General features: G+C 37.1%; 1 protein-coding gene and 1 pseudogene across 5 annotated transcripts in view; both read left to right on the forward strand.

The window, feature by feature from the left end:
• The window catches only part of DIAPH2 (diaphanous related formin 2), a 918,057-nt gene that overhangs the window by 655,634 nt on the left and 234,941 nt on the right, over positions 1–27,482 (forward strand). For all 5 annotated transcript variants that reach the window (XR_002340795.1, XM_021080479.1, XM_021080480.1 and 2 more), the window contains one exon: positions 26,491–26,655. Coding sequence is in view for 4 of the 5 variants with exons in the window: in XM_021080479.1 (XP_020936138.1) it covers positions 26,491–26,655 (165 nt within the window). In the remaining variant the exon portion in view is untranslated. The remainder of the gene's footprint in view (positions 1–26,490; positions 26,656–27,482) is intronic.
• On the forward strand, positions 7,981–12,650 carry LOC110257803 (annotated as a pseudogene).

Here is a 27,482-nt window from a genome sequence, read left to right on the forward strand (position 1 = left end):
AGAAGAATCAGTGCCTAGTATAGCACTTGGTACTTAGTAGGTATTCAAGACATAGTCAGTGTTCCTAATGACACACATTTAAATATATTCCTTAAAAGTTATTTTTTGTGCTAAGAGACACATCTCTTTCTAACAACAACAAAGTCCATTTATTTGTTTTTGCGGACTATTGAGGCCATAAGTATTTAAACAGCCTAAGGGACCTTGTAGTTGAGTATTATCTCTGAAGTAACCAACCCTGCAGATTTTGCCAAGCACCACAGGCTTTCCACAGACTCTAAGTGCTACAATGGGAAAGTCTTAGGGAAACTGGAACAAACCAGTCACCCTCCCAGTTACTTCTTAAGTTGCAGTTGCATTGTATATAGGTAAATTTGAGCTTTTGGATAATTTCTTACATTAAAACCTGAGCGATAAGGAGTTCCCACTGTGGCACAGTGAGTTAAGGACCTGGTGTTGCTGCAGCTGTGGCTCAGATTCAATCCCTGGCTGGAAAACTTCCATATGCAGTTGTTGTGGCAAAGACAAAACAAACAAAAACAAAACAAAACCTGAGAGGCAAATGAAAGATCCTTCCTTTTACTTGAAATATATAACATTATATTCATCATAGAGGGAGTAAAAAGAAGAGTCTAAAAATTACTTTCATTTAAGGCTAGATCTTTAATTTCAAATGGTAATAGTAGAGATTTTATTACTAATTCATTTAATATTTATGAGTCCACTATGATTGTCAGTTATCCTTTATGGCATCATTTATAATATGACTGAATAGGAGCACATTTTCTAAGCTGAACTATTTAGAATACCATTAAGCAATTCTTTAATAGCTAGAGTTTAAAAGAGAGAGTGCTAGATGGAGAATTAACCTCTGATTCATGTTATATACTAGGAAATTAGGGTTTCGTTTGCAGTGGTATGGAAACAAATTTAAGGATAAAGTGTCTTGGAGTAATCTTCATAACCTGGCTCCTTTTATATATGTCAGAGATCAAAGTATGTCATGTAAAAAGTAGCATTACTATGCAGTTAAAATCTGAAATAATCCAAATAGCATATGATATCTGGACATTATCATAGCCCCTAGCGTGCAACAAAATGTGTTAACTGTCATTAATATAATGGTTATTTTCCTAAGTTTTCTTTTTAGAATATTGCCATTGCAGAATAAGTAAAACAAGTTAAACAAACTTATGTATAATTACAGTCCTATTCACATACATTTATGAATGCCGGTATATATTCACATATACCGGCATACATATGTTTCAAATGCCCACTTGCCAGATCTTTAAAGTTGCCTTCAAATCTTGGTTGAAAATCAGACTGGATATTGTTTTGATTTTATACATAGTCAAACAAAATGACATGCTAATTTATACCTTTAGAAATATATTTGCCTGTGGTATAATTTGGAAAGACACAATTTTATTAAAGTATTTGGATTAACAAATGGTAGTGTCAAATGCAAAAACCCACAGCAGTAGAGTTAAGCATTTAATTGTAAGTAGATTTTAATGTATTCACCAAATAAATGTCCCAGTGTATTACATAAAAATACAGTGTTTATATTTCTCACTTTTGGAGACCCCTTAGAAGATAACAAAAGCATATTTTCAGGACAGAAAATAGTCTACATAGTTTATGGATTGAACCCAATGTTCTTCAGAGTATATTCTTATTAGTTTTAATGCAATTTAAAAATGTATTTAGAAGCCTAATAGTATTATTCATGGCACATTTCTCTCTTTGGGGACAGTACAAAAGAAATAATACATTTTGTGAGTTAGAGGGGAAGCCACACATAGGATATAGAAAGGGCAATGCCACAACGAAAGAAAATGAATACAAGGAAAGGCCATATTTTTAATTACTTCCAAAGGGTACTGGTATATGTTTTATAACTGTTCATCTTTGTTTTTATGAAGTACTAACTCCCTGAAGCACAAAATTACATGTATGTGCCTGAAGGCATATGGAAAGGAAACACGCCAGAAACTATCATTGAATCTTAGCCACTAGTTTAATATGTACAGTTTTGGAGAGGTTTGAGAGTCCGGCCAAATCTACTGATTTTGATTAGTTTTTCAAGAAAAAGAAAGGGGAAAAAAACCAAACATTTTCAATTGAAAACCTACCACTCAAAATTTGTTAGATGAGATAGGGTGCTTTGAGATTTTCTTCCTTACTAATAGGTTGTTCATAGCAAAAAAATCATTTGCAACTTTCATATTTGCTAGGATTTATCTTTGCAAATAGAAATAGTTTAACATTAACTCTTAATTTTTTCCCTGTCCTTAAAAAGCAAGCACAGAAAAGAGAGGCACTTTACAGGCCAAATCAAATAACTTAATTTGACCTCATCTAAATCTGGCCTTCATTTGTATTCAGTTTCTCAATTCTATAATCTGACTCTGCTTATAACCAACTTTAAGGGAAACAATTACTCTTTGGTGCCCCCAAATGATTCTGCTTTTAATAAAACATATTTAAAGAAAATGAATGTTTTGCTGGTAATACCAATACTTCTATGATATTCATTTAGGAAGCTATTTTTCTCTAGTGGTTCTAACAAGTTTTCAACAGAGGTTGATGGGGGCTTATGAAAAGGGGTACATTGTTCACTTCTATATAGAAAGTTATAATCAATGAAGCAAATAAATACCTCATGTAGTTAAAAGTCAGGTGTACCACTTAATATTTTCAAGTGGCAACTGCCCTGTCATTTCATATAAAATTCCTTTCATTAACTATAAAAAGCAGTACCTGCCTGCCAGCCTTTGAATGTCCTTCTTTTAACTATAAAAGTAAACAGTAAAGAAATCATACACTTCCAGTGCTTTTTAGGATAGATTTGCAAAAAGAAAAAAAAAAAGGGAGAAACTCCTTTATAGTTTACCAGCATTGAATAACATCTTAGAAACGAATGCCATAGTGATAGGAAAGCATCATAAGATCAGTAAAATGACAAAACAGTCAACCCCACATTCACAGTAGATATAATCAACTAGTCAAATTATAAATTTTTAAAATCTGTCTTTTACAACTTTTTTGCTTTTCATCTCTCATTTCTTAATGATAGCGTCTCAATTTTTGTTCTTGTTGTTTTTCTGTCTTATCTAAGAGACATTTTGATAGTCTGTATTCAAACACAAAGGTTTGTGAGATCTGAAAGAACCTACAAATTGTGCAGTAGAAAAGCCCTTGGTAGCTTAAGATTTAAGAACGCGGAAAACAGTACTCATCAGCTCTTTTTAGCCTCTCTCTTCAAGCAGTTTTCACTTAAACCGTCTATATTCATGACTCTTGAAAACTCGTAAACATATATTGTTCATCTCAGAGTTTAAAGACAGTGACCCTAGTGTCAACGGCTCTTCGTGCACATGGCTATAGATGAAGAGGTAAATGGACAAGCTACAGTGTCCTCTTCATGCATTCGAGTGGTGACCTGGCTCTTCTGTGGTTGACCACGTGCCTTAGTACAGACTCTGCACCTGCAGTCCTGTTTCTTAGAGATACAATGTGCTTGATAGCATTGATCAATGAGAGAAAACACACATACACATCTTCAGAAGTATAGGACCATCTGTTTAGAATTACTTTCAGTGGCCACATTGAATATTAGTAGTTGATCATTAATCCAGTGAGCCTGGAAGGTGTTATATTGAAATGCACAGCACAGGTTCAGTCTGGGCAGCAGGCACTTTAGGTGTCTGAGGCAAAAATTTAAGTTTTCTTCCTAAAATTTAGGTGTTCCAGCTGTTATGCCCGGTTTTCAATTCTTGCTCAATATTTCTTAGCACACACTTCTAAGGGGCCTCTTTTTTTCTTTTTTTTTTTTTTTTTTTTTTTTTTTTTTTTCTTTTTTTTTGTATTTTCTAGGGCCACACCTTCAGCATATGGAGGTTCCCAGGCTAGGGGTCTAATTGGAGCTGTAGCTGCCAGCCTACACCAGAGCCACAGCAACGCCAGATCCAAGTTGCGTCTGCGACCTACACCACAACTCACAGCAACGCCAGATCCTTAACCCACTGAGCGAGGCCAGGGATGGAACCTGCAACCTCATGGTTCCTAGTTGGATTCATTAAGGACTGAGCCACGGCGGGACCTCCAAAGAGGCCTCATTTTAACATAATCTTCTTTATTTGATCTAAGCTATTTGCTGCACTGTTTTGGTTCTTTAATTTAATGAAGGAAAATTTAATGATTGTACTCCTTGGGGTTAAAAGTCTTGGGGATTTTATTTTATTTTATTTTTATTTATTTATTTATTTATTTATTTATTGTCTTTTAAGGGGCACACCCGCAGCATATGGAGGTTCCCAGTCTAGGGGCTGAATTGGAGCTGTAGCCGCTGGCCTACAGCACAACCACAGCAACGCGGGATCTGAGCTGCATCTGCAACCTACACCACAGCTCACAGCAGTGCCAGATCCTTAACCCACTCAGTGAGGCCAGGAATCGAACCCGCTTCCTCATGGATGCTAGTCAGATTCATTTCTGCTGAGCCATGATGGGACCTCCTCCTTTGTGATTTTTAAATATACATTATCTATAGACTTCTATAGTCTAATAAATAAAATATTCCTTTTTTTAATTTTAATTTTTATTTTTTTTTGTCTTTGTGTCAATTCTAGGGCCACGCCTGTGGCATATGGAGGTTCCCAGGCTAGGGGTCTAATCGGAGCTGTAGCCGCCGGCCTACGCCACAGCTCATGGCAATGCTGGATCCTTAACCCACTGAGCAAGGCCAGGGATCAAACCCGCATCCTCATGGTTCCTAGTCAGATTCGAACTCCAAATATTCCTTTTTAAAGATGGTCAAATATAAATTGAAAGCAACTACCATCTGTAGAAAATTTTTCATAAAAATCATTGACTTTTTATGCTTTTGAACAAAATCATGAACAAAAGCACATCATTGTACATATCAACTTTTCTTTATACATTATCCAATAAAATGGCATTTCAAAAGATTCACAGTGGGTAGCATATGGAATACTCCATAAACACTGATTAGATTTAATAGTGTTTGTATCACTGTTTGGGAACATGTACAAGGAATGTGACATCTGTGTATTATTAACATCAAAATAACTCAGAGGAAAAGCTCCTAATTAAAGCAGGAGTGATTTAGAAACTTAGAAAAATTGCAGCCAGAAGTAACCACCTACCCACCTGCCCAAGACTTGGGACTCTCTTTTATGCATACGAAACAGACTTGCTTCCTAGGGCTGCAGGATGTCTGCTATGAAAATTATAATGGGCTGTGACAATACCATTTTCAGCTTGTCCAGAATGACACAAAACCTAGTCTCAGAAGGACAACATTGCTGCTTGTGTTAAGATTTGAGCCAAGTGACATCAAGGGCAAGCTAGATGGGTCCACAGTTGTGCTGAGATCACTCAGTGACTCTCGGTGATTGATTAATATCCTCTGCTTGGCAAATGTGCATATATTAAACTCAGCGTCACAATAGCTAAGAGTCACTCACAGCCTGCCATGGTAATTGATGCCCACCTGTCCTTGGGACCAATGTATGTATTGCTTTTGTTTGTGTTTTCATAGAAAGGGGTCTCTGTGCTCTTTTCACTGGGTCATTTCTAAAAGAGGGAAACAGGAGCAGATTAAAGTAAATAGGAAAAGGATGTTTTTTAATTGGACAGTTCGAAAATCTCGTTGAGAAAAAAATCCCCATCATGTACAAACACAACAGTTATATTAGAATTTCTATGCCTGCATTCTGAAATATAAAAATGTTCACCCAGTTTTATTTGCATAGACAAGCATCTGCAGGCTTAAGAAATTTCTTCGTTATATATTTCACCCTTTTTCAAAGTTAAATGGCCCTAATATTTACATTGCCTTTTTAAATAGCATTTTTCATACCCTTCTTACAACCTGTTTAATTAATTCCTTCTTAATTTGTCTAAAAACAAAGATGCCCCTTGAGAAGCAGTCACTTTTCTTTCCTGTTGTTGTTAGCTTAGGGCATGTGTTTTTGGTTTTATGATAATATCAAAACATATAGGTATGTAGTGTTGGGGGGTCTAGTTTCAACATATAATTATTTTGCCCTAAAATATATATCATTAGCTCCTTAGGTATTAGGTTATTTTACTGTTTTCTCTAAATCTAGTATCTGTCCTTGCTCTTGTTCAACTTATGCATCTCAGTTTCAATCCAATTTCAATAAAATGTCATCTTTGTTAGTTACAAATTCTAAATCAATAGTAAATGTGCAAATATTGTCCTTCTTTTCCACATGTTCTTTTCAGACACTTATCCTTATTTTCTACTTTTATTTTGTTTTGACTGGGAAAAGAATTGATAAGTTGAGTAAAAACAAAATATATATTCTGTTAATTTGCTTCATAAAATGAGCTCAGGACACGTCTCGTGTATATGTTAGACTATATAGCTATATTCATCAGTTTTGGCTGGTACATGAATAGTTTAATCTAAATTAATTTTCATCTACTAATGAATATTAGGAAGCACTGTACATCATTAAAAGTCTTCATTCTTAGATTAATTATTCCCCAAGATGTATTACTTTATAAACATATTCTTTCCACTCCCCTTTTCCATCAAAAAGTAGCTCTAAGGCATTATGATAAAAACAATAATGTATTTATAGAAACAAGATAAATCAAAAGCAGTAGAGATAAAAGAATCATATTAGATATTCCATTTGCTTACTCAATATGGTGTCATCTTATGCCTAGATTTCCATCTTTACAGAACTTATTGGGTGTGTTTCACCCACACTGCAATCTGATTTTCTTTTCTCTGCCATCTGCTGTTCAGTTAATATGTGTTTGGATGTGTGTTTTATGCAAAATAATTAACAGCCTAACATTTTGGCACACTTTGCTCTAATGTCTTGACAATGCCTGGGCATTTGTGAATAAAAGAGATACAGTTTTGTTTGTACATATAAATGAGTGAAAATCACTCCCAACTACTCCTTCCACTAAAATGAGAATACATTGAGATGCTTAAAGAAAAGTACCCACTTTAAAACAAACACTAAATCTTATATATCAGAGTGATTTGAGTATTAATATACAAAAGAAACATATACTAAGTGTTTTTTCTTTTTGAGACTGTTTCACTAAACTGGGAATGGTGTATATAACCTATTCTTTCACTTGTTTGGAGCTTTTGTAGAGCTTTTGTAGAAACATCTGAATTTCCTTAGACCAGCCAATAACTACTTTCAGTATTCTCAGGCAGCAACATGACTTTCAGGGCCATGGGGTATTATAATGAGGGGAACACACCAAAGGAAGACAGCAGGGTTCTCTCTCCTTAGAGTCAGCTTAACTGTAGAATCACAGAATGTTTCTGTTGTGTTGCTGTTCCCTGGGTAACTCTGCCTAACACTTAGAAGCCTTCTCTTGGCACTATCATAAGGTAGCTCTAAAATGTAAGTCTCAAAGTTTATCTAGGCACATCCGCTGGCATTTTCTGCCCTCACTTCATTCCTACATACACACACACACACACACACACACACACACACACACACACACACACTTACACTTCCTCTGGGCTGCTAAGCAAAGTCTGTGTACTAAATTGTCAGGAGGAAGGATAAAATCACTGGCCCCTCTACCTTGAAATTGCACAGAAACCTGAGATTACTCAGACATACAAGTAAAATTTTAGATTCATTATATGTGTGTTTCTATGTAAAGTTAGTGACCTCAACAGAAATTTGCCCTTTTAAAAATCATAGTGGAGTTCCCATCGTGGCTCAGCAGGTTAAGAACCCGCCATGAGGATGCGGGTTCAATCCCTGGACTTGTTCAGCGGGTTAAGGATCAGGCATTGCCACAAGCTGCACTTTAGGTCGCAGATGTGGCTGAGATCTGGTGTTGCTCTTGCTATGGCTGTGGTGTAGACCTCAGCTATAGCTCCGATTTGGCCCCTAGCCTGGGGACTTCCATATGCCACAGTTGCAGCCATATAAAGAAAATAAATAAACAAACAAACAAATAAAAATTGTAGTAAAAAACACTTAAAATGAGATCTGTCCTCTAACAACATTTTAAGTGTATAATACAGTATTCTTAGCTTTTAGCACAAAGTTGTATGGCAGATCTCTAGAAATTTTTCGTCTGACATGAGTGAAACACTGTATCCATTATATGGCAACTCCCCATTTTCCCCTTCCCCGGCCCTTGGAAAGTTTGACTTCTTTAGATACCTTATATAAATGGTATCACACAGTATTTATCCTTCTGTGACTGGCTAATATCACTTAGCATATTATGCATATTGTAGACTTCCTTCTTTTGTATGGTTGAATAATATTTCCTTGTATGTATATACCACATTTTCTTTATCCATTCATTCATCCATCCACAGATTAGGATTGTTTCCACTTTTTGGCTATTGTGAATGATGCGGTAGAATGCAAATATTTCTTTGAAATCCTGCCTTTTTTCTTTTTTTAGTCCAAGTGCTGGCTTTGGATAGCACATTGACATTGAAACATATGTACATGTTCTTAAGATGTGTAATTTTTTGAGATGTCACAGACAACCTTGATACAACAGACACATTAAAGAGAGATTCATAGTCCTAGTTTATATCCATGTCACAAATGCAACGCTACTGAAGCTGTTTTGTTATTATTTGTTTTCCTAAAGCAGAACATTTTCACAGGGCACAGTTTCATCTTTCCAACAAAAGAGAGAAAAGAAAAGGGATGTGTTGTTTGGAAGTAATGCCACTATATTTGAATAGCTTCTTCTACAGAAAGCATCTCAAAATGCCTTTCAGAATTAAATAATTCAATTTCATGTTTGAGATGCATTAAATTGATACTAGAGAAAACAGCATCCATCAGCATCCATTAACAATGCAGTAAAATTAATTCTTACATATATATGTGCACACAGACATAGGTCCATAAATGCACATACACATGCATACATATTTAAGGAGCCTTAAAGAAAATAGATGAAGACTTGAAAGGCATAAGAAATGTGCAAAAAACAGCTTTGTCTAAGAAAATTCTAATGTAGCAAGAATGAAACTTCCCTAGTGGAATTTCTGGCCCAGGGTTGTTCCAGAATAATTGTCCATATTTAATAAATGCAGAGAAACATTCTAAAAAGATTCACTGCCATGACTGAGGTATTAGATTAATGCTTTTTATATCCTGAAACAAATTGTTTTCAACCTTGCAAAAAATTTTAATAAGCGAAGAAGAGATTAGGGTTAGGGCTAAACATTCATCTGAAGAAAATTTATATAAGGTGATGGCATGAATAGATTCTGATAAGTGAACATACATCTTCAAAGTTTAGAGAACTTGGAACTGGAAGTTGAATGTCAGGGATGACAAACAGCCCAGATTCAAAAGAAATAAGAGTTGTCAATAAGCAGTTGGGTTAGATATATAGTTATGTTTGGAATTCGCATTGTGGCGCAGCAGGTTAAGGATCCAGTGTTGTCTCTGTGGCTGCCTGGGAACTGTGGCTCTGATTCGACCCCTGGCCTGGGAAATTCCATATGCTACAAGTGCAGTCATAAAAGTAAATAAAGTTACGTTTGAATGCCATTATTTTATCTTAGAGTACTGTGTCTGTCCTTGGGAAAGTTTATAGTCTGTTAAATTCAGGATGAGGTTGCCATGTACTTACTAGGTTCTTATCCCTGTTTTGGAGATCATAGAACATACAAACGATGTGCAGAATATATTTTTACCATCAGCTGCCTTTATTCTAGAAGTGGAAGACTGAATAAAAAATATACAACTAATTTAAGTAATATGTTCAAGTACTTCCATTAAGGAAAACAAAGCATTTACTTTTTATTGAGATATTAGTACTTCTGTTTTGCCTAAGTATGTATGGAATCTAGCATTTTACAGCTAGAAGGAACCCTAGAGAATTTCTACTCTTGTTGCTGTATTTTACAACTGAGGGAAGAAAATCCTGCAGATCACCCTGTCCATGCAAAAAAAAGAAAGGGGGGGGATTAAACCTCTTGCCTCAGTTCATAGATCTTTAAAAGAGCCAATACAGAGTTGGCTTCAGACTTGGTTCTGAAGACTTTTTTTTTTGTTACCACTTCTTTACCTCATTGATGATTTTAGTTAAGGAAAGATAAGCAAAAAATGATAAAGCATTATCAGCTGAATTTGAAACTACCGCTTGAATTGAAAATGCAATCAAATCTGCAGTTCAGTGCACTAATCCCCAAACTTGAAACAGGGCACTTGAAAACAAATGTAGGAAAAATAGAAAACTTAAATGCCCAGAGAATTATTTTACAGTAAACAATCAATCCCAAGTACTTAGACATTCATTCCAAAGCAGCAGACATGGCAGAATCACCTGGTATAGTAAAAATTAAAAAATAGAAAATACAGAGTGCACAATAATGAAGAGAAACAGGGATTCTCAGATATTTGGCATCACCATTTCTAACTAATCTCATAAACTGTATACAGTTATTCTTGAGTCTGTAGTAATATTTCTTTATTATTATTATTATTCTTTTTGGGGGGGTGGGCAACATACTTCAGAATCTCCCTTGTGGTTAGTTTTCACTCCTTGATTAGATTGTAAATGCCTTAAGTGCAGAATTTTTTTTTTCTCCCTGTGGCATGTGGAAGTTCTGGGACTAAGGATCAAACACCCCTGCACCACAGCATGACTTCCAACAAAGCAGTAACAATGTTGACAATGCCAGATCCTTAACCCACTGAGCTACCAGGGAAATCCTTTTATTTTTACTTTAACTTTTTTTTGTAGTAATATGTCAAACTCCTTTATACCTTGGCTCTGTCACTACCCAAGACAATAAAACTCAATTCCCCTGGGACCATATCCTTTAGCAAAATTCACACCGACTACATATTTTGCTTCATTGACATTTGCACATACTGTGGGATCTGATATTTTTCTCTTATCTGAAGTCATCATTCCAGAATAGTTTATATTTGTGGAGAACATATCAGGGCCAAACATATTCAGACTAAGACCGTACTCATTGAACCCATAAGACTCTTGGGGAGTAGTATTGAGTTACTGTCCTGATCTAGATCTGATTGAATATGGGGAAGTCTTTGCTCCTTTTGCCTTGGCTTTGCAGTTCTCACCATTATCATACAAGCTGATCTCCAGCTTAACAAAGAGGCCACTATTTCCAACTATCTGTTAGATATTACCATCCCAATATTTCCTGGAAATCTCAAACTCAGTGTGTTCAAAACTAGTGATTACTCCCCCCCCCAAAAAAAAAATCATGTTCCTTTTCTTGTCTCCCAAGTTCTGTTAAAAAACAAGTATACACAGAGTGCGTCCCTGCCTCACCAGGAACCTAAAGTTCCCGTGGACGCAAAGTAGAATTTCATGAGAACATAATGGATGGAGAAGAGAAAACCTATGGTGGCTGTGAGGGCCCTGATGCCATGTATGTCAAATTGATATCTTCAGATGTTCATGAATTTATTGTAAAAAGAGAACACGCACTAACATCGGGAACAATAAAAGCCATGTTGAGTGGCCCTGGTCAGTTTGCTGAGAATGAAACTAATGAAGTCAATTTTAGAGAGATCCCCTCACATGTGCTATCAAAAGTGCACATGTATTTTACCTACAAGGTTCACTACACTAAGAGCTCCACGGAGATTCCTGAATTCCCAATTGCACCTGAAATTGCACTGGAACTGCTGATGGCTGCGAACTTCCTAGATTGTTAAATAAAATAAATTGTAATAAACTGTTAACTTTTTTCAGTAAAAAAACAAAACAAAAAAGTATACACAAAACATATCCGAGCTACTCAGGCAAGAAAACTCCAGTATATTCAATGCTTCCCTCTCTCTAACCACTAATAATCTAGTCAGTCACCATGTCCCATGTACTCTACGTCTTCCATGTTTCTTATAGCTACCCTTTGCTTGCTATTCACAGTGCTACTCTGTTAGCTTCCTGGGTGCTCTGCCAGGGTTCACTGTCCATCTTTCCAAACCATCCGTCTCATAGTTGCCAGAGTGAGATTCTGACAAACCAGTAAGATCATATTGCTCCTCATGAAAAAACTATCGATTACTCATTGCTTCCAAAGAAAATGTGAAAACCTTAACATGCATTCAACCCCCTTCCAGGCATAGGGAAGGAAAGGCTTGCCCTGCATGTTCCTGGGTTCAATAGCTGAGTCTATGCAACAAACTGACACTAGGCATATTATCATGAAGATAAGGTATACACATGTATTAAGATTTAAAATTATGACATTACAGGGGGAAAAAAAGTGAACACCCCAATGAGCAGTCAGATTTGAGAGCTTATATACCATCCTCATAGGGGGAAAGGAGAGGGAATTGTAGGCCACTTAGAGGACAGTAGCAGATTTTTAGGCAAGATGAATGGGCCCACAGGAGAATAAATGGAAGATATGGTAGTGTGAGGCAAAGTTTGTCTGGGTGTGGTATGCGGTGCCAGCTTCTAGCCTTCTGTCTTTTGATAAGAGTGAATCTTCTCTGGTTAATGAAACTCCCAGGGAAGAAAGTTATTTTATCTTTTGTTTTTTTAGGACCCCACCTGCAGCATATTGAGGTTCCTAGGCTAGGGGTTGAATTGGAGCTACAGCTGCTTGCCTACACCACAGCCACAGCAATGTCAGATCCAAGCCACGTCTGCGACCTACTCCACAGCTCAGCAACACCAGATCCTTAATCCCCTGAGGGAAGCCAGGGATTGATCCAGCAACTTCATGGTTCCTAGTTGAATTCATTTCTGCTGTGCCAAGATGGGAACTGCCCTAGGGAGGAAATTTATGATAGTTGAGTTCTTTTTAAAGGATCTGTCTTTACACAGATAAGGGGAGTTTAGAGAAAGCCTCTTCTTGCATTTGCTGTTTTCCCAAGTACCTTCAACTCAAAATAATTCTTCTGCCAAAGAGGCATTCTTACACTATGTTATCTCTGAACAGTCCAAGTTTTTTCATAACTCCAGATACAGTTAGACTTTTGCTGTGCTGTTCTCCTTGCCTGTGGTGTCTTCTCTTTGGACAGAGAAATCCTTTCTGTACCTCAAGATGGAACTGGAAAGTTATTTCCTTTTGAAACTTTTCTTAATAACCTCAGAATCACTTCTATTTTTTGGCTCCACCCACAGCACGCAGATGTTCCTGGGCCAGGGTCATACCTGCGCCACAGCAGTAACCCGAGCCACAGCAGTGATAATGCCAGATCCTTAACTAATAGGCCACTAGGGAACTCCCTCAGAATCACTTCTTTCTATGTGTTTCCACATTTTTCTGGAAGTTCTTTGTGGAGCTTAGTTTATTTTACCGTGAACTTTTTTTTTTTTTTAACAAAGGAAGCAGTATGGTATCTTGGTTAATTTCATAGTTTTATATTATGGGGGAGTGGTAAGGGTACCCATGTTCAAATCCTGAATCCACCACTTACTTTGGAGATGGCACTGAGAAAGTCAGTTGACCTCCCAGAGGCGAATTTCATCATGTGTAAAATGGAGTTAATGATGGTATATATGCATCATAGGGCCATTAGGATGGTTAAAAAAGACAATGCTTGTAAAGCATTTAGCTCAGTGCCTGGTTCATTGTAAGAGTTCACTAAACATTAGTTCCTGCTGCTATTGCTCTGCTGTTATTTATCTATCTCCCAACTCTAGTTTATAAATTCAGTGAGGGTTAGGAGCCACGTCTTAATCACTTTATTTGCTTTCTTTTTCTCTACTTAATCTCCCAGTTTCTTATACATTGTTGCCACGTGATAAATGATGCTGAGAGCAGAACGTGAGTTAGGGCTGGAGGTAGTACTTGATCTCATTAACAGTTGGGTGTGCCAACTATGAATATTCAACAATAATACTGACATTCCAGAATATACACATCAATCTCAAAATTTGATAATCATAACAGTTGTGTTACTCTAAAGACCACTATTTATATGCCAGTCTCAATAGTTATACATTGCATAGCACTTGCTATTTTCTAATTTCCTTTGATACTATGCAAATTTTCAATAATTTATCAAATATACTTTAATTGGATATTTATATAATATATACTCTTCTCATCAGTAGTTAAGAACTAACAAGTAGCCTTACTGTTATTTGAACAGTATTCTGTGTTCCATTAGTCCTAGGGTTTTTCCTTATTGTTGTTAGTGTATGTATGCATATGTATATGTTAATTTAACTAGCATTTTTATTATGCTTTTGAGCAACAGAAATCACATACTATCAGTTCCCTGCTTAAAACTCTTCAATGGCTTAGATCTTTCTCAGGACAGATTACAAAATGCTTAAGAGACCTGTAGAATCTGGCCCCTGCATATGTCAGGAACCCTCTCCCTGCTATCTCCCACTTACTCTGTAGACTTTAGTACTCCAGGCCTTTTCTGCTCTCCTTTTGCTCCTAAAATATTCACTGTTCTTCAGAAGCTTCACTTACCCTACCCTAGTGCTACTCCTGGCCCTTCCCCTTCAGGTCTGAATTTTAATATTTCATCCTTCAAGAGCCATTACCAGACTCATGGCCCATCCATACCCTCACAAGCCTAAGTTATGTCTCTCAGATATATACTCTTTAGCAACCTATGCTTTGCAATCACATTTTTCAATTTGCAAATTTTTTTTTGTTTGTCTAATGTATGCTTTCCCACTAAACTATAAGCTCCAGGAAAGCAGTGACCAATTACTTTGTGGCAATATTAACTACTATATAGTATCCTTAGCACCTGGAAGATACCCGGCACACAGTAGCTGCTTAATAAATGTTTGAGTAAATCAAAAATCACTCTGTTAGGTGCCTCAGAATGCAAAGATGGAGTCTATCTTTAAAGGAAGAGTAAAAAATGTACAGAAGAAACACAATTAGTGAATAATGAAAGAAGGTAGGGAAAAGTAGGAGAACTGATTATACCTAATAATCATCACATTCGTGGCTTTAACTGAGGACTGATTTTTGCTTTTTAGGGCCAAACCCGCAGCATATAGAGGTTCCTAAGCTAGGGGTCAAATCGGAGCTGTAGCTGCTGGCCTATGCCACAGTCACAGCAACATGGGATCTGAGCCACATTTGTGACCTATGCCACAACTCATGGCAACACTGGATCCTTAACCCACTGAGGGAGGCCAGGGATTGAACCGGCAACCTCATGGTTCCTAGTCAGATTCATTTCCGCTGCGCCACAGTGGGAACTCCTAGAAGCTGATTTAAAAGCATTTTCTTTATACTCAGCCAACTCAGGCCATCTGTAGAAAAGTGGGCTCATTACAAAATAGGTTCATTTCTCTGGTAGCATAATTGCCTCCTATATGTTAAAAACTGAGAACTTTGGTTCAAAATCCTTACCATTTCTATGCCATCTTTGTTATATTATCAAATGTCCTATGCCTAAATTTTGTAGTCTGGTTTGTACAGAATTATGTAATCTAAATCCTGAACTATTTTAAACTATGGTATTGAATCCAATTGCAAATTAACATATATAGTCTATATTGTTCTTATTAATGTTTCACATTTTAAAAATATTTATCATTGCATATTTATCACATAATGTGTGGTATCAAAGTAAATTCCAGCTACTTTAATATGCCTTAATATTATTTTTAAAAGATAAATTCCTGTGAAATATCAATCATTTTTAACTAAAAATGATGCATTCAGGTTAAATGGAAAAATTAATATTTGGTTTTTAGCATTTAGAGTCATCTTTTCTGACAGGCTATGGAAAGAGGGAATGATATCTATATTTTTTAATAGATTTTATATTTGTTACTTCCTTTTATTTAAATGGATAATTAGGACATGTTGCTAACTAAAGCTTATGTGAAGGTTAAGTGGATCTCAAGTTGATTTTTCTATGTTCTCAGCAATTTGGCAATAATGTTATTTCAAATTTCGAGTTTTTTTATTAAAATCATAACTAATGTACTGCCTGTGAAGATGAGAAATTGTAAGAACTGATTTAACTCAATTAGCTGTGAGGTACATAAACTCCTTCATTCCCAGTGCTCTGCTAATGCTTATTTCAGTTCTAATGGAAAAAGTTTTCTGTATTAACAATTACTCTCTACATCAAAATTAAGTAAAATGACAAATAGTTTTCTCTGCCTAATATTTGATGTAGCAATACGATGCAGGGAAGAAAAAAGCTTTCCTAGGCCCTCATAAGGTCCCTGGCTCAGTCAGAAAATTAAATTGACAACATTTAATAGCAGAAAAGCAAACAAATTTATTGACTATAAGTTTTATGTGGCATGGAAGCTTTCACTAGGAAATGGAGACCCAGAGAAATGGTTTACTCTGAGTGGTTTTATGCTAGGTTTGATAAAGAGTGGAAAATCATGGAAAGATATGATAGGGCAAAGAATATGAAGTATAGTAAACTGGGAGGAACTAAAAAAGGCCAGTTTACTCAGGTTCTTCTTGGTGTCCCATCATCTTGGAGAGAAGGTTCTTCCTTTCTTCCAGGTATAGGGAAGCTACTTCTCACGCGGGGATTTTCTGATCTGTTTCAGGAGAGAAGAGCAGAGGGAAGGTCAGTGACCTTCCTACTTCCATTTTCTCAAATTCCTTCAGCTTAAAGTATTCAATATGCCCCAGTGCCATATTTTAAGGTAATGTGTCCTGAACCCCACTGGCTATTGAACCAGTTAGAGGGCAAGGGTTAGAACACCTACCTTGAATCAGTTTATAGGCAGGTACTTATAGCTACTGAAAATAGTTAAAAGCTATATATAATGTACCTGAAAGTATAAAGAAAGTAATTTATTTCCTATATGAATACATGCCTATGGGTGAATTATAGCTGTTTCAGGTTGAATTTTAAGTCCATAGTATTATTAGTAAGGACTATAGTTTATAAATCTGTATATAGTCATACAAAAGCATAGATGATAGAAACTTTAGACAATCTATATAGTGTGTAAATACCCAAATAATTGTGAAAATGGCTTCCTTATGTCAGATTTTCAAATGAGTTAATATAAAAATGCTTTGTGGGACTTAAAATATGTGTTTAATAAATTAAGTTTCCAGGTTCATGACTGAGATCAAATGGTTTAAAATTCATAATACTTTTAAGAGAGTATTATTTTTACCTCCTAGCTTTTTAACATGCTGACCACATTTTAGTTTATAAATCCTGCAATGAACACTTCTCTGAGAGAGTAGATGATGTAATTTTAGTTCACAGTTATCTTGAATACCTTCTGAGCTGAAAAATCAGAAATGCTTGTCTTTGTAGAACAAGAAATTTAAAAGTCAACTAGTAAAGGGAAAATTGTTTTAAATTGCTTTTCTTCCCTTATATTTGATGTTTGTATATATTGGATATGCCCACTTTACCACTTTAAGGTTATATTTCTTTTAGGGTATAAATTACTATGAATTACCCCTATCATTGAACTTCATCTTGGAAAGTCCATTGTTTTCCCAACGTTCTTCTCTCTAAATATTACAAGGACTCCCAAGGTTATTTAAGCAGGTGAGAAGAGGTCATTCTATGTCTTGGTCCCAGAATAGTCTAATCATCTTCCCCAAAGTGCCTTATTCTTTCATGCCATTACAGCTGTTATCACCATCTCTTGGGCACCAAAGGCCAAAAATTCTGGGCCTTCAGGAGCAAATGGCTTTTTCCTGCTGCTCTCATCAGTCTCTTCAACAGTGCCTCAGGGAAAGGCATCAGAAGAGCTTCAAGCATTAGTTAAGCAATGTGTCCACAATGGGCTTTTCCGTTACACTATGAACATGACCACAGGCTTCTCATTCACCATTCTCAAAACCCAGCTAAGGGCAGGCTGCCTGGCCCAAAGAAGTCCATCATAAGAGTCTACGACACATTTTTTAAAATCTCTTTTATAGTCAATCTTAAATAATCCCAAATGAGGAGCAGTAGCCCAATTCAAATCTCTATTTTCTCCCCCTTCTCCATGGGCGCAATCCAGTTATACCCACTTTATATTAGAAATGGTACAGAAATCTACATAAGAGTGCCCTGTATCTCTATGACAAGAAAGTGGTATTTGGTTTCTAGGATGAAAATACCTTTTATAAATATTTTATTTCTTTACCAAGCATCCCAGAAGATAACTTTGAGACTTATTTCCTCTAAAATGTATTCTTGATTTCTGTTCTCTAACATGAGAGATAAATAAAATGCCCAGTTTAAAATTTTATCTACTAAAATATCCACTAGGGCTACATCTAGGTCTAAGTAAACTACTTTACTTAAGCATCCCATCATTCTACTGATAAATATATTCTCTATTGCATATATAGCTTTAAAATGAAATCAATATGATTGATGAAGCCTCCTTTTTTTTTTTTCTTTTTTGGCCAGCCACCCACCCGCGGCATATGGCATTCCTAGGCCAAGGATCAAATCTGAGCCGTAGTTGTGACCTAAGCTGCAGCTGTGGCAACACCATTGCCAGGCTGGGGATCGAACCTGCATCTCAGGGTTCCCGAGATGCTGCCGATCCCACTATGCCGCAGTGGGAACTCTGAAGCCTACTTTTTAAAAATGAATGTAAAATGTGAAGATTGGTAAAAACATATGAGGGGATTGAATTTTTCTCATACTCAGAAATATAACTGTAAAAATAATCTATAAATAAGGTTTGTTCTGAAATTAACTTATCTTAATATTTATAAGAGGGGTTTAATCTTCCCAAGTATCCAAATCAATCCTATCGCTCACATTTCAATATGGTGTTAAAGTAAGACATTACTACTTCACCAAATATTTCTTGAGAAACTGTACAGCATAGTGGTTAAGAATATGAGTTCTGAACCTATTCTCATTTTGTTACCATTATTGTAACTTACCGGCTGTGTGACCTTTGGTAAATTCTTACTTCAAAAAGCTCTTGTGAGGATTTATTGAATTAATCCATAGGAAGCATTCCACAGTGCCTCCTGCAGAGTAAGTTAAATGAAAAAAAAAGATATTTTATCACTGCTGCTATCTCTGCTGTATGTCATATGCCATCCTAGGGACTGCTAATGTCACTGAACTCAAGTTTGGCTGTTTGCCCCTCAAAAGCCAATAAATGAGAGGCAAATGTCAGTAGAAAGATGCTTTAATCAGAAAAGCTGGCAATCTGGGAAGAAGGTGGACTCATGTCCCAAGATCAACTCCCAAGATCCTGCTCAGCCATGGCAGTTATTATGAGACTGATGTATTACCTACTCTGCTCTCCATGACAGTTTCTAAAGGGGAAAGGGGGGAAGAATCTCAGTGAATCATCAAGGCAGGAATTTGGATTCTGCATCATTCTCCATTGACTGAAGACTGGCTGACTCTCTCTTCAGATCTTATTTTGCCCTTGTGATCTGCCTGTAGGAGTGCTAAGGGGGCTGTTGGGGGTAGAGAGCTAATAATTCCATAACAGCTTAGTTCTTCATTCTTTTTATCTAGGAAAAGAATCAGGTTAGGCAAGGCATGCTGTGTGTTCAGGACAGCATAAGTTGGGAGTTAGGTTAATTTGCCTATAGAAGTGAGGAATAACCTAATAGATTCTTTTAAGGTTAAAGGGGAACAGAAATGGGCAAACAGGAAAGGAACAAAAGAGCTGTTTTCAGTGAGCCAGTTGGTCAACAAGACAGTCAAGGTCTACTCTCTTGGGCTATGTTTTTAAGTGGAGAAAGACAGGCAGTGAACAGGCAATTAAATGAGAGATTGTGTCAGATAGTGATAATTTCTTAGAATGAAATAAAATAGGCCAGAGTAATAGTGATGCGAGTAGATATTTTAGATTGGATGGTTGGGGAAAGCCTCTCTGAGGAGGTGACAGTTGAGCTAAGATTGAAAGCTCAACCTGGTAGGAAGGAAACCTTCTGGACAGAAAGAAAAACTAGTGTAAAGGCCCTAATTTGAAGGTTAATGAGGCTAGGCATAGTGCTTAATATCAAGAATGGTGTGAGGTTAGGGTGCAGAGGTGGGTGGAAGCCACATCATGTAAAGCCTCATAAACCCTAGGAAATGAATTGAATTTTACTCCAAGTGTTATGATATATTATTATAGGATTTTCAGCAGAGTATTTACATTTGCAATACCAATACATGCCAACAAAACAAAACACACCAAAACCAAAAAACCATTTAAGTAGAGAGGACAAGCAGGCAGTTGACTATGAAAATATCTTAAGGGAGGAGTTCCCTTCTGACTCAGCAGGTTAAGGATCCAGCGTTGTCACTACTGTGGCTCAGGTCCCTACTGTGGCATAGGTTCATTCCCTGGCCAGAGAACTTCTGCATCCCATGCTTGTGGCCAAAAAAAAAAAAAAAAAGGTATCTTTGGATAGATTCAAGGTACATATATAATTTGGGAGTCATCAATGTGGATGATACTAATCTCATGTGAATTGATGAGGTCAGTTAGATAGACTATAGATCCAGGACTCAGGACCAAGCCCTCAGGGTACATTTTATAGAAGTCACCAGAGAAGGAGAGGAGGTAGGAGGAAAAAAAGCATTTTAAGCATGAGGGTGTGTTTAATAGAAACTAAGAGAAGTGGCTAAATGTGACAGATGTGGAGGAGACATCAAAAGGAGGGCAGAGGGATATATATTGGATTTGGCAGCATGAATGTCATTGTCATTATAAATAATTTACTTCTACCATATGAAAAGAACATTAGAGGCTCAGTGGTAATGAATGCTACCAGCATCCATGAGGACATGAGTTCAATCCCTGGCCTTATTCAGTGGGTTAAGGATCCGGAGTTGCGGAGGCTGTGGTATAGGCCAGCAGCTGCAGCTCCATTTCGACCCCTAGCCTAGGAACTTCCATATTCCACAGGTGCAGCCCTAGAAAGACAAAAAAGAGAGAGAGAGCATTAGACTAGTATCATGCAAGGGACTATCATGATGCCTACTGTAGGGGAGGAAAAATATTTTTTTCTCTACCCTTCTGAGTTATTGGCTGAGACCGCCTCCCAACCCCATAATAAAAAACAGAATCATGAGGAGTTCTCTTGTGGCACAATGGGTTAAGGATCCAGCATTGTCACTGCAGCAGCTCAGGTCACTGCTATTCAGTCTGTGGCCCAGGAATTTCCATGTGCCGCAGGTGTGGCCAACAAAGAAAAAAAGAAAAGAGAACAATAAGAGAAAACCAGTCAGATGTTAATTAACATGTATACCTCCTGTGTATATGGAAGATACACAGAGAGAAATGAGGAGCTCTCCAAAGTAGCCAAAGCCACCAGCTTTTATACTGTCTTCAGCTAAAGACAAAAGAAAGGTGTGAGGATGCCCATGATGGGTGAGAGGGGGTTATAGGGCAGGGGAGCACCAGAAACCAGGATAAGGTTTGTTAGGCAGATTTAAATTTGCAACTTCACCTGTGATACTCTTGATACCCTTGATTGTCTTGTGATAGATTTACTCTTCTCTTCCTGGTACACACAGGAAGACACCTGTGCAAATGGAGATTTCCTTTATCAATGGAAATTTCCCTTCGAGAAGGGTAACTTATTACTCTTTTGCAGAGCTTTTCCTGCCCTGCTGTTCCTCAAATAGCTCAAAGTAATCTGTTCCAAAGAGACATATTTGGGGTGGTGCATCTGCTCCCCTTCACTACCTTCTAACCTGAGATAGATGAGTGCGTGGAAAATGTAATGTATTATGTTTTTTTTGTGTGTGTGGAAAATGTAATGTATTATGTTTGCGATTTTGTTCGTAAAATGAGTGCCTTTTATCTAGTTCCCACAACTCTAAAAATTGGAATAGTGTTATTTCTCTGCCTTTTTAAGGTTGTTGTGAAGATTGTAGGACATAGTGGAAGTCAAAGTATATCGAAAATTATAAAGTCCTGAACAAATGCAAATGGCTAATAATAGAATCATTTTGTTATGTTAGCTGATAAACTGCCCCAGGGTCCGGGTTAGGCTTTGGTGATCATTTCATCAAGCACGATGCTTAGCATAATACTAAACAGTATTCTTGTGTTTAGTGGCCCCTCAAAAAAATAAAAATAGGAGTTTCCTGGTGGCCTAGTGGTTAAGGATCTGGTGGTGTCACTACCATGGCTCTGGTTGCTGCCGTGGCATGGATTCTATCTCTGGCCTGGGAACTTCTGCATGCTGTAGGCACAGCCTAAAAATAAATAAATAATTAAAAATAAAATCATCTTAAAGAGGTGGAAAAGAGTGATGGCCTATAATTCTTTTTCAACTGTAGTCCCAAGTAGGATTTGGTTACAGTGTTGCAATTGTGAAAGATTTTGTTGCTTAAATTTGTCCTCTGTCTGCCAGTGCTGAATTGAAACACGGAGACAAGAGTTTTGGATAAAGGAGAAAAAAAAATAGCTTTATTGCTTTGCCAGGCAAAGGAGGTTCATAGCAGGCTAGTGCCCTAAAGACTGCCCCCCTTGGAAAGAATTGCAAGGAGTTGTAGAGTAAAAAGGAGAAAAACAGGTTTTCAGATAGGAATCAGGCTTGGGACAAACATGCATTCTTCTTTTCTGAAGGGAATCTTGGTCATCAAAGCTGGAGTCAGGAGATCTCTGCATGATCCTGGCGGTGGTCTTCTGGATTATTGCCTAGATAACAGTACTTGCAAAAAGGGCATATTGATCAGAGATTAGAACAAAGTAGGAAAGTTCCTGAAAAACAACATGTGCTAATAACCTTTAACCCATAGGCAATTATGCTTAGGGTGCCTAATCTTTAGCTTAGAGGTGATTGTGTTTAGTGTGTAATTAAACCAGGGAGAAGGACAAGGAAGAACTCTAAGCTGTTCAGTTTTAAAGTATGCATTTCTAAAACAAGCATAGGAATATAATTTTTCTCTTAGGTGTAAAAGATGCCTATATTATTATGTGTATCCTTTGAGAGGGAACCAGGACCCTGCCATAACGCTGTACTATTATTGTTGCTTAACTGTTCCTCCCTTCCCTGATCAGCAGCTGTCTGAACCTGTCTCTTGGAACTCAGGGAAGGTCATGGAGGTTGAATGAGGCCCATTTCCTAAGAACAAGGAATGAGGGACACAGAAAAGCTCTTGTGCCCAGGAGCCCCACAGGGGCCTGCTTGGTTTCAATTTCATTGCCAATTAGTGCCCTCCATCCCTTTTACAGAGTCATCACTGTGAACATAAGCAAAAGGACCTGGGGATCGGGGTGCTTTCCATCTGAGATTTCTAAGCTAAACCATTCCCAGAATTTTTCAAGTTTTCTCACTTTGGCACACAGACAGAATTTCTGAAATCAGTTTGTCTTGTAGGAGAACGAATTTGTGAAATTTTATATCACCATATGGGCGTATTTTAGCTGGTGAAAAAATGTGTTATGGTAAATGCGAAACATACAGGGATTTTTTCTTTTTTTTTTTTAATCTTTGACTTTTTCTCTGTGTTGTACACATGTTGAGCCTTATGAAACATATAAACAGTTTAGTACCTTGCTGCAAATAAGGTAAGTGACCTTTGCAAAGTGTCTGGACTTAGCAAGTTTCTGGCATGAGTCTGTTTTATTTAGGGAAGAGAGAATAGAAAACAAAAATCTCACTTGCATTCTGTGCTGTGAAATAAAAAGAATTGTCATATATCTGCAACTTTCAAACAGGCTGTTTTAACACTTCCTTAAAAATCAAAAAATATATGATCTCAGAGGTAAAATCAGAATAAATAAGTAGCATGACACACAACACTTTTGTTGGTAAAAACAAAGTAGAGTAAGTCAGAAATGCATTAATTCTTTCCAGTCTATTGACATCAAAATGGACTTGAGGCCTGAAAGATTTAATGTCACTCCTTAGCAGGAAAGAGGTTGTTGTATTGCTAATGTGAAAGCTCATACTTAAGTAGCATAAAAAAGAAGCTAGAAAGGGGGCCTCTCACTTTTAAAATCCTGCCGTATCCCATAAGTGTCAGCTGCAAAGCAATTTTCCAGAAAAGGTCTGATTTCCCCACTGACTTCCATTGTGAAACTAGAGCTATATTCCCATGGAAAATAAATTCGGCCCTAGGTTATGATAAAACACACTGAAGAATTCAGAAAATTTTATAAAATCCAGCATTTCAAGACACAGTAATCAGTACCTGATAAAATGATATTATCACAAAACATGAATACACTGTGGTAGATCTTAAAATAGCACACCCCAAACTGTGCTATTATTCTTCTTTTATGATCTTAAGTCTAGTAGCTTTGCATCTAAAGGGATTTCACTTCTGGGATCATTATTGAGTTTTAATAGATTTAACTTTAATTTCAAAAGGTACATAGTTTCCTTTGTGTTCTTCATAAGCCTACTTACCTTTCTGTGAAGCATTCTTATCAATTGACATGCAAGTTATCAGCCGTAGAAGAAAGACCCGAAGGAAATGTTCCAAAATGATCACAATACTGAGTTGTTGGAAATTTTAGTTTACTCATGGTTTTGTATTTCACAGTCACCTAAAGACATGATTTGCTGTATCCGTATTTTCTATAATCAGGAATAAAGTTGATAATTTCTTTCTGTTAAGTATAAATTTATTTATGAGAGACCTTTACTCAGACACATTTATATATCTGGTTCATTTTATGCTTTGGTAATAGTAATTGTTTTCACTTTTTTGATAAAAATTTTATAACAGTGATATAACTAATTTCAGGATAAATCCTTTGCTACTACTGCTACTTAAAGTGTAGTCCTGGTGTTACCGAACTAAACTTGGGTCCACTCACCCATGTGCAGTAAAGCCAATCTACTGACACAAAGTTGTGGTGAAGGAAAGTGAAGTATTTATTGTAGGAGCCATACAAGGAGAATGGGTGGCTTGTGCTAAAAAGCCCTGATCTCCTAGAAGGGTTTCAGCAAAGCAGTTTTAAAGGCCAGGTTAATGATGGGGATTGTAGGGTATGTGATCAGCTGGTGCATATTTCTTTGATAAGGTTTATGGTGAGAGAACAGGGCAGTGTCACAGGGGTTAACACTGTCAATCGTTAGGTGCAAGTAAGTCTGTGGGCTATATGCTTATGGCCATCAAGTAGCTAACTTCCTTTTTGTGGGAGTTTTAGCATCTATAAGACAACTCAGGAAATGTACATCAGATAATATTATCTAGGTAGTTCAGAGAGGAGCTAATACAGAGTATATGGAGGAGGAATCTCTTCTGGGAAGACCTCATAAAGTCCTGCTGGGTTAGACTTGGAGTGGCAGCCTCAGCATCACCTTGGAACTTGTTAGAAATTATAATCCTCAGGCCCCTTGGCTCAGGCACAGCAAACAGCATTCTGGGTCTTAACAAGCCCTTTGGGTGATTAAGGTTCTAGCGCTGCAGTAGAATCTCTCTCTGCCCCTCTCTCCCCTCTTTCTACTCTCCCTTCTTCCCTCTCCCTCTTTTCCATTTCTCTTCATGCCTCTCCCTCTCCTCTCCTCCTTCCTTCTCTCTCTCCTTCCTCTCCTCATATGGGATATATGTGTATATGTGTGCACACATAACCTATATATAGAAATCACAGTAACCTCTCCATCTATATAGAATATGTAGACTAAAAAAAAGAGAATATATACATTTTTCCCTCAGTTTTTTGTTGCTGTTTCTACCCTACCCTGTCAGAAAAAGATGAAGCAGTTTTCTGGTATTTATACTTTTGTGCTTTCATTTGGCAGACATATTTTAGCAAACATGTTCTTTGTGGTTATACAATAAATAGTTCTGCCTAGGAGTTCCCGTTGTGGCTCAGTGGTTAACGAATCCGACTAGGAACCATGAGGTTGCGGGTTCAGTCCCTGGCCTTCTTCAGTGGGTTAAGGATCCAGCGTTGCCATGAGCTGTGGTGTAGGTGGCAGACGCGGCTGGGATCTCGCGTTGCTGCGGCACTAGTGTAGGCCAGTGGCTACAGCTCAGATTAGACCCCTAGCCTCGGAACCTCCATATGTCGTGGGTGTGGTCCTAGAAAAGGCAAAAAAAAAAAAAAAAAAAAAAAAGAAAAAGAAATAAATAAATAGTTCTACTTAATCTATAGATTTTCAAAACTCACTAACCAATATAATGACTCTAGCAAGTTGTTATGGGCCGAATTGTACCCCCCATCAAATTCATTGCAGCCCTAGCCCCCTAAAATTTCCAAATGTAACTGTATTTGGAGATAAGACATTTATGGAGGGAAATAAGTTGAAATGATGTCCTGAGGGTGGGCCCTACTCTAGTATGACTAGTGTCCCCTTAAGAAGAAGATATTATGACACAGACAGCATAGACAGAGGGACCACCATGTGAAGGCACAGCAAGAAGGCAGCCATCTGCAAGTCAAGAAGAGAGGCCACAGAAGAAAGCAAAGTTGCCCACACCTTGATATTGTGTCGCTAACCTACAAAATTGTGAGAAAATAAATTTCCGTTAAATTACCCAGTCTGTGGTAGTTTGTCGTTGCAACCCTAGCAAACTAATGCATAAATATTTATGGAAATGATGCTGTAATTCAATCTTAACATCTAATGATTATGTTTGAGGTACTTGTGGTTCATGTTCCTTAACAGAAAGCTACAGCTTTACAAAAAGTGCCAGAGACCAATATGAAAAACTGTATACCATGCACAACAACATGGTAAAGCTCTATGAAACTCTTGGAGAATACTTTATTTTTGACGCTAAGACAGTAAGCATAGAAGAATTTTTTGGTGATCTCAGCAACTTCCGAACTTTGTTCCTGGTAAGTAATAAATAGATCTTAAAGCATTGTTAAGGCGTGTTGCTTTTGTTTTTAAATTCTTTCTGCTATAGGCATTTTATTTTATGTACCTGTTGACCATATTGATTTCATGTTATAGTCCTTTAACAGGAACTGACAGATATTTTATACCTGTGATACATGGATAAAAATTGTTGGTTGGCTTAATGTATAATGGGGACCTAAATGAATTATCTTCAACTTTAAGTACACATGGGAATTTCTTTACTGAAATTTTATAGAAAATGAAAGAATTGATACTCAAATGACCCTAATATTTTACACAGCATAATAATATAATTTGACCTAGCTTAAAAATTAGCATCTAAAGTCATATTTTACTCAATACATTAAAATGCTGTGATTTATGAACAAGTTTCTTTCATAGTCTAAATGAGAAACTGATTCTAAATTGGACCATCTAAATGACCTTTCTTTCTTTCAAATGACTAAACTTTCAAAATACAGGCTCTCCTTTTTCAAACTAACTGTTGAGGATAATGGTAAGCATTAGCATTAATTGGAGATGGACCATCAGGGTGCCACTTATGATGCTAGAGGAAAACAAAAGCTTTGTTGTATGAATGCTGTGGAAATACTTTTCTGCACCCAGTGAAGGCAAAGAAGAGACAGTCTCCGATTATGATAGTAACAGAAAGATAGGCACAGTTGCTGATATTGAACAGGTAAAAGTCCATATATTTTAAAGAAGGAATTCTAGCAATTATCCCCAGCAGGAAGATCAATTAGCAAACTAATTCATTGCAGTTTGAAGTATGTTTCTATCCCCAAAGCAATTATTTGCTAAA

The sequence above is a fragment of the Sus scrofa genome, chromosome X, assembly GCF_000003025.6.
Source record: "Sus scrofa isolate TJ Tabasco breed Duroc chromosome X, Sscrofa11.1, whole genome shotgun sequence".
NCBI classification, from domain to species: domain Eukaryota; kingdom Metazoa; phylum Chordata; class Mammalia; order Artiodactyla; family Suidae; genus Sus; species Sus scrofa.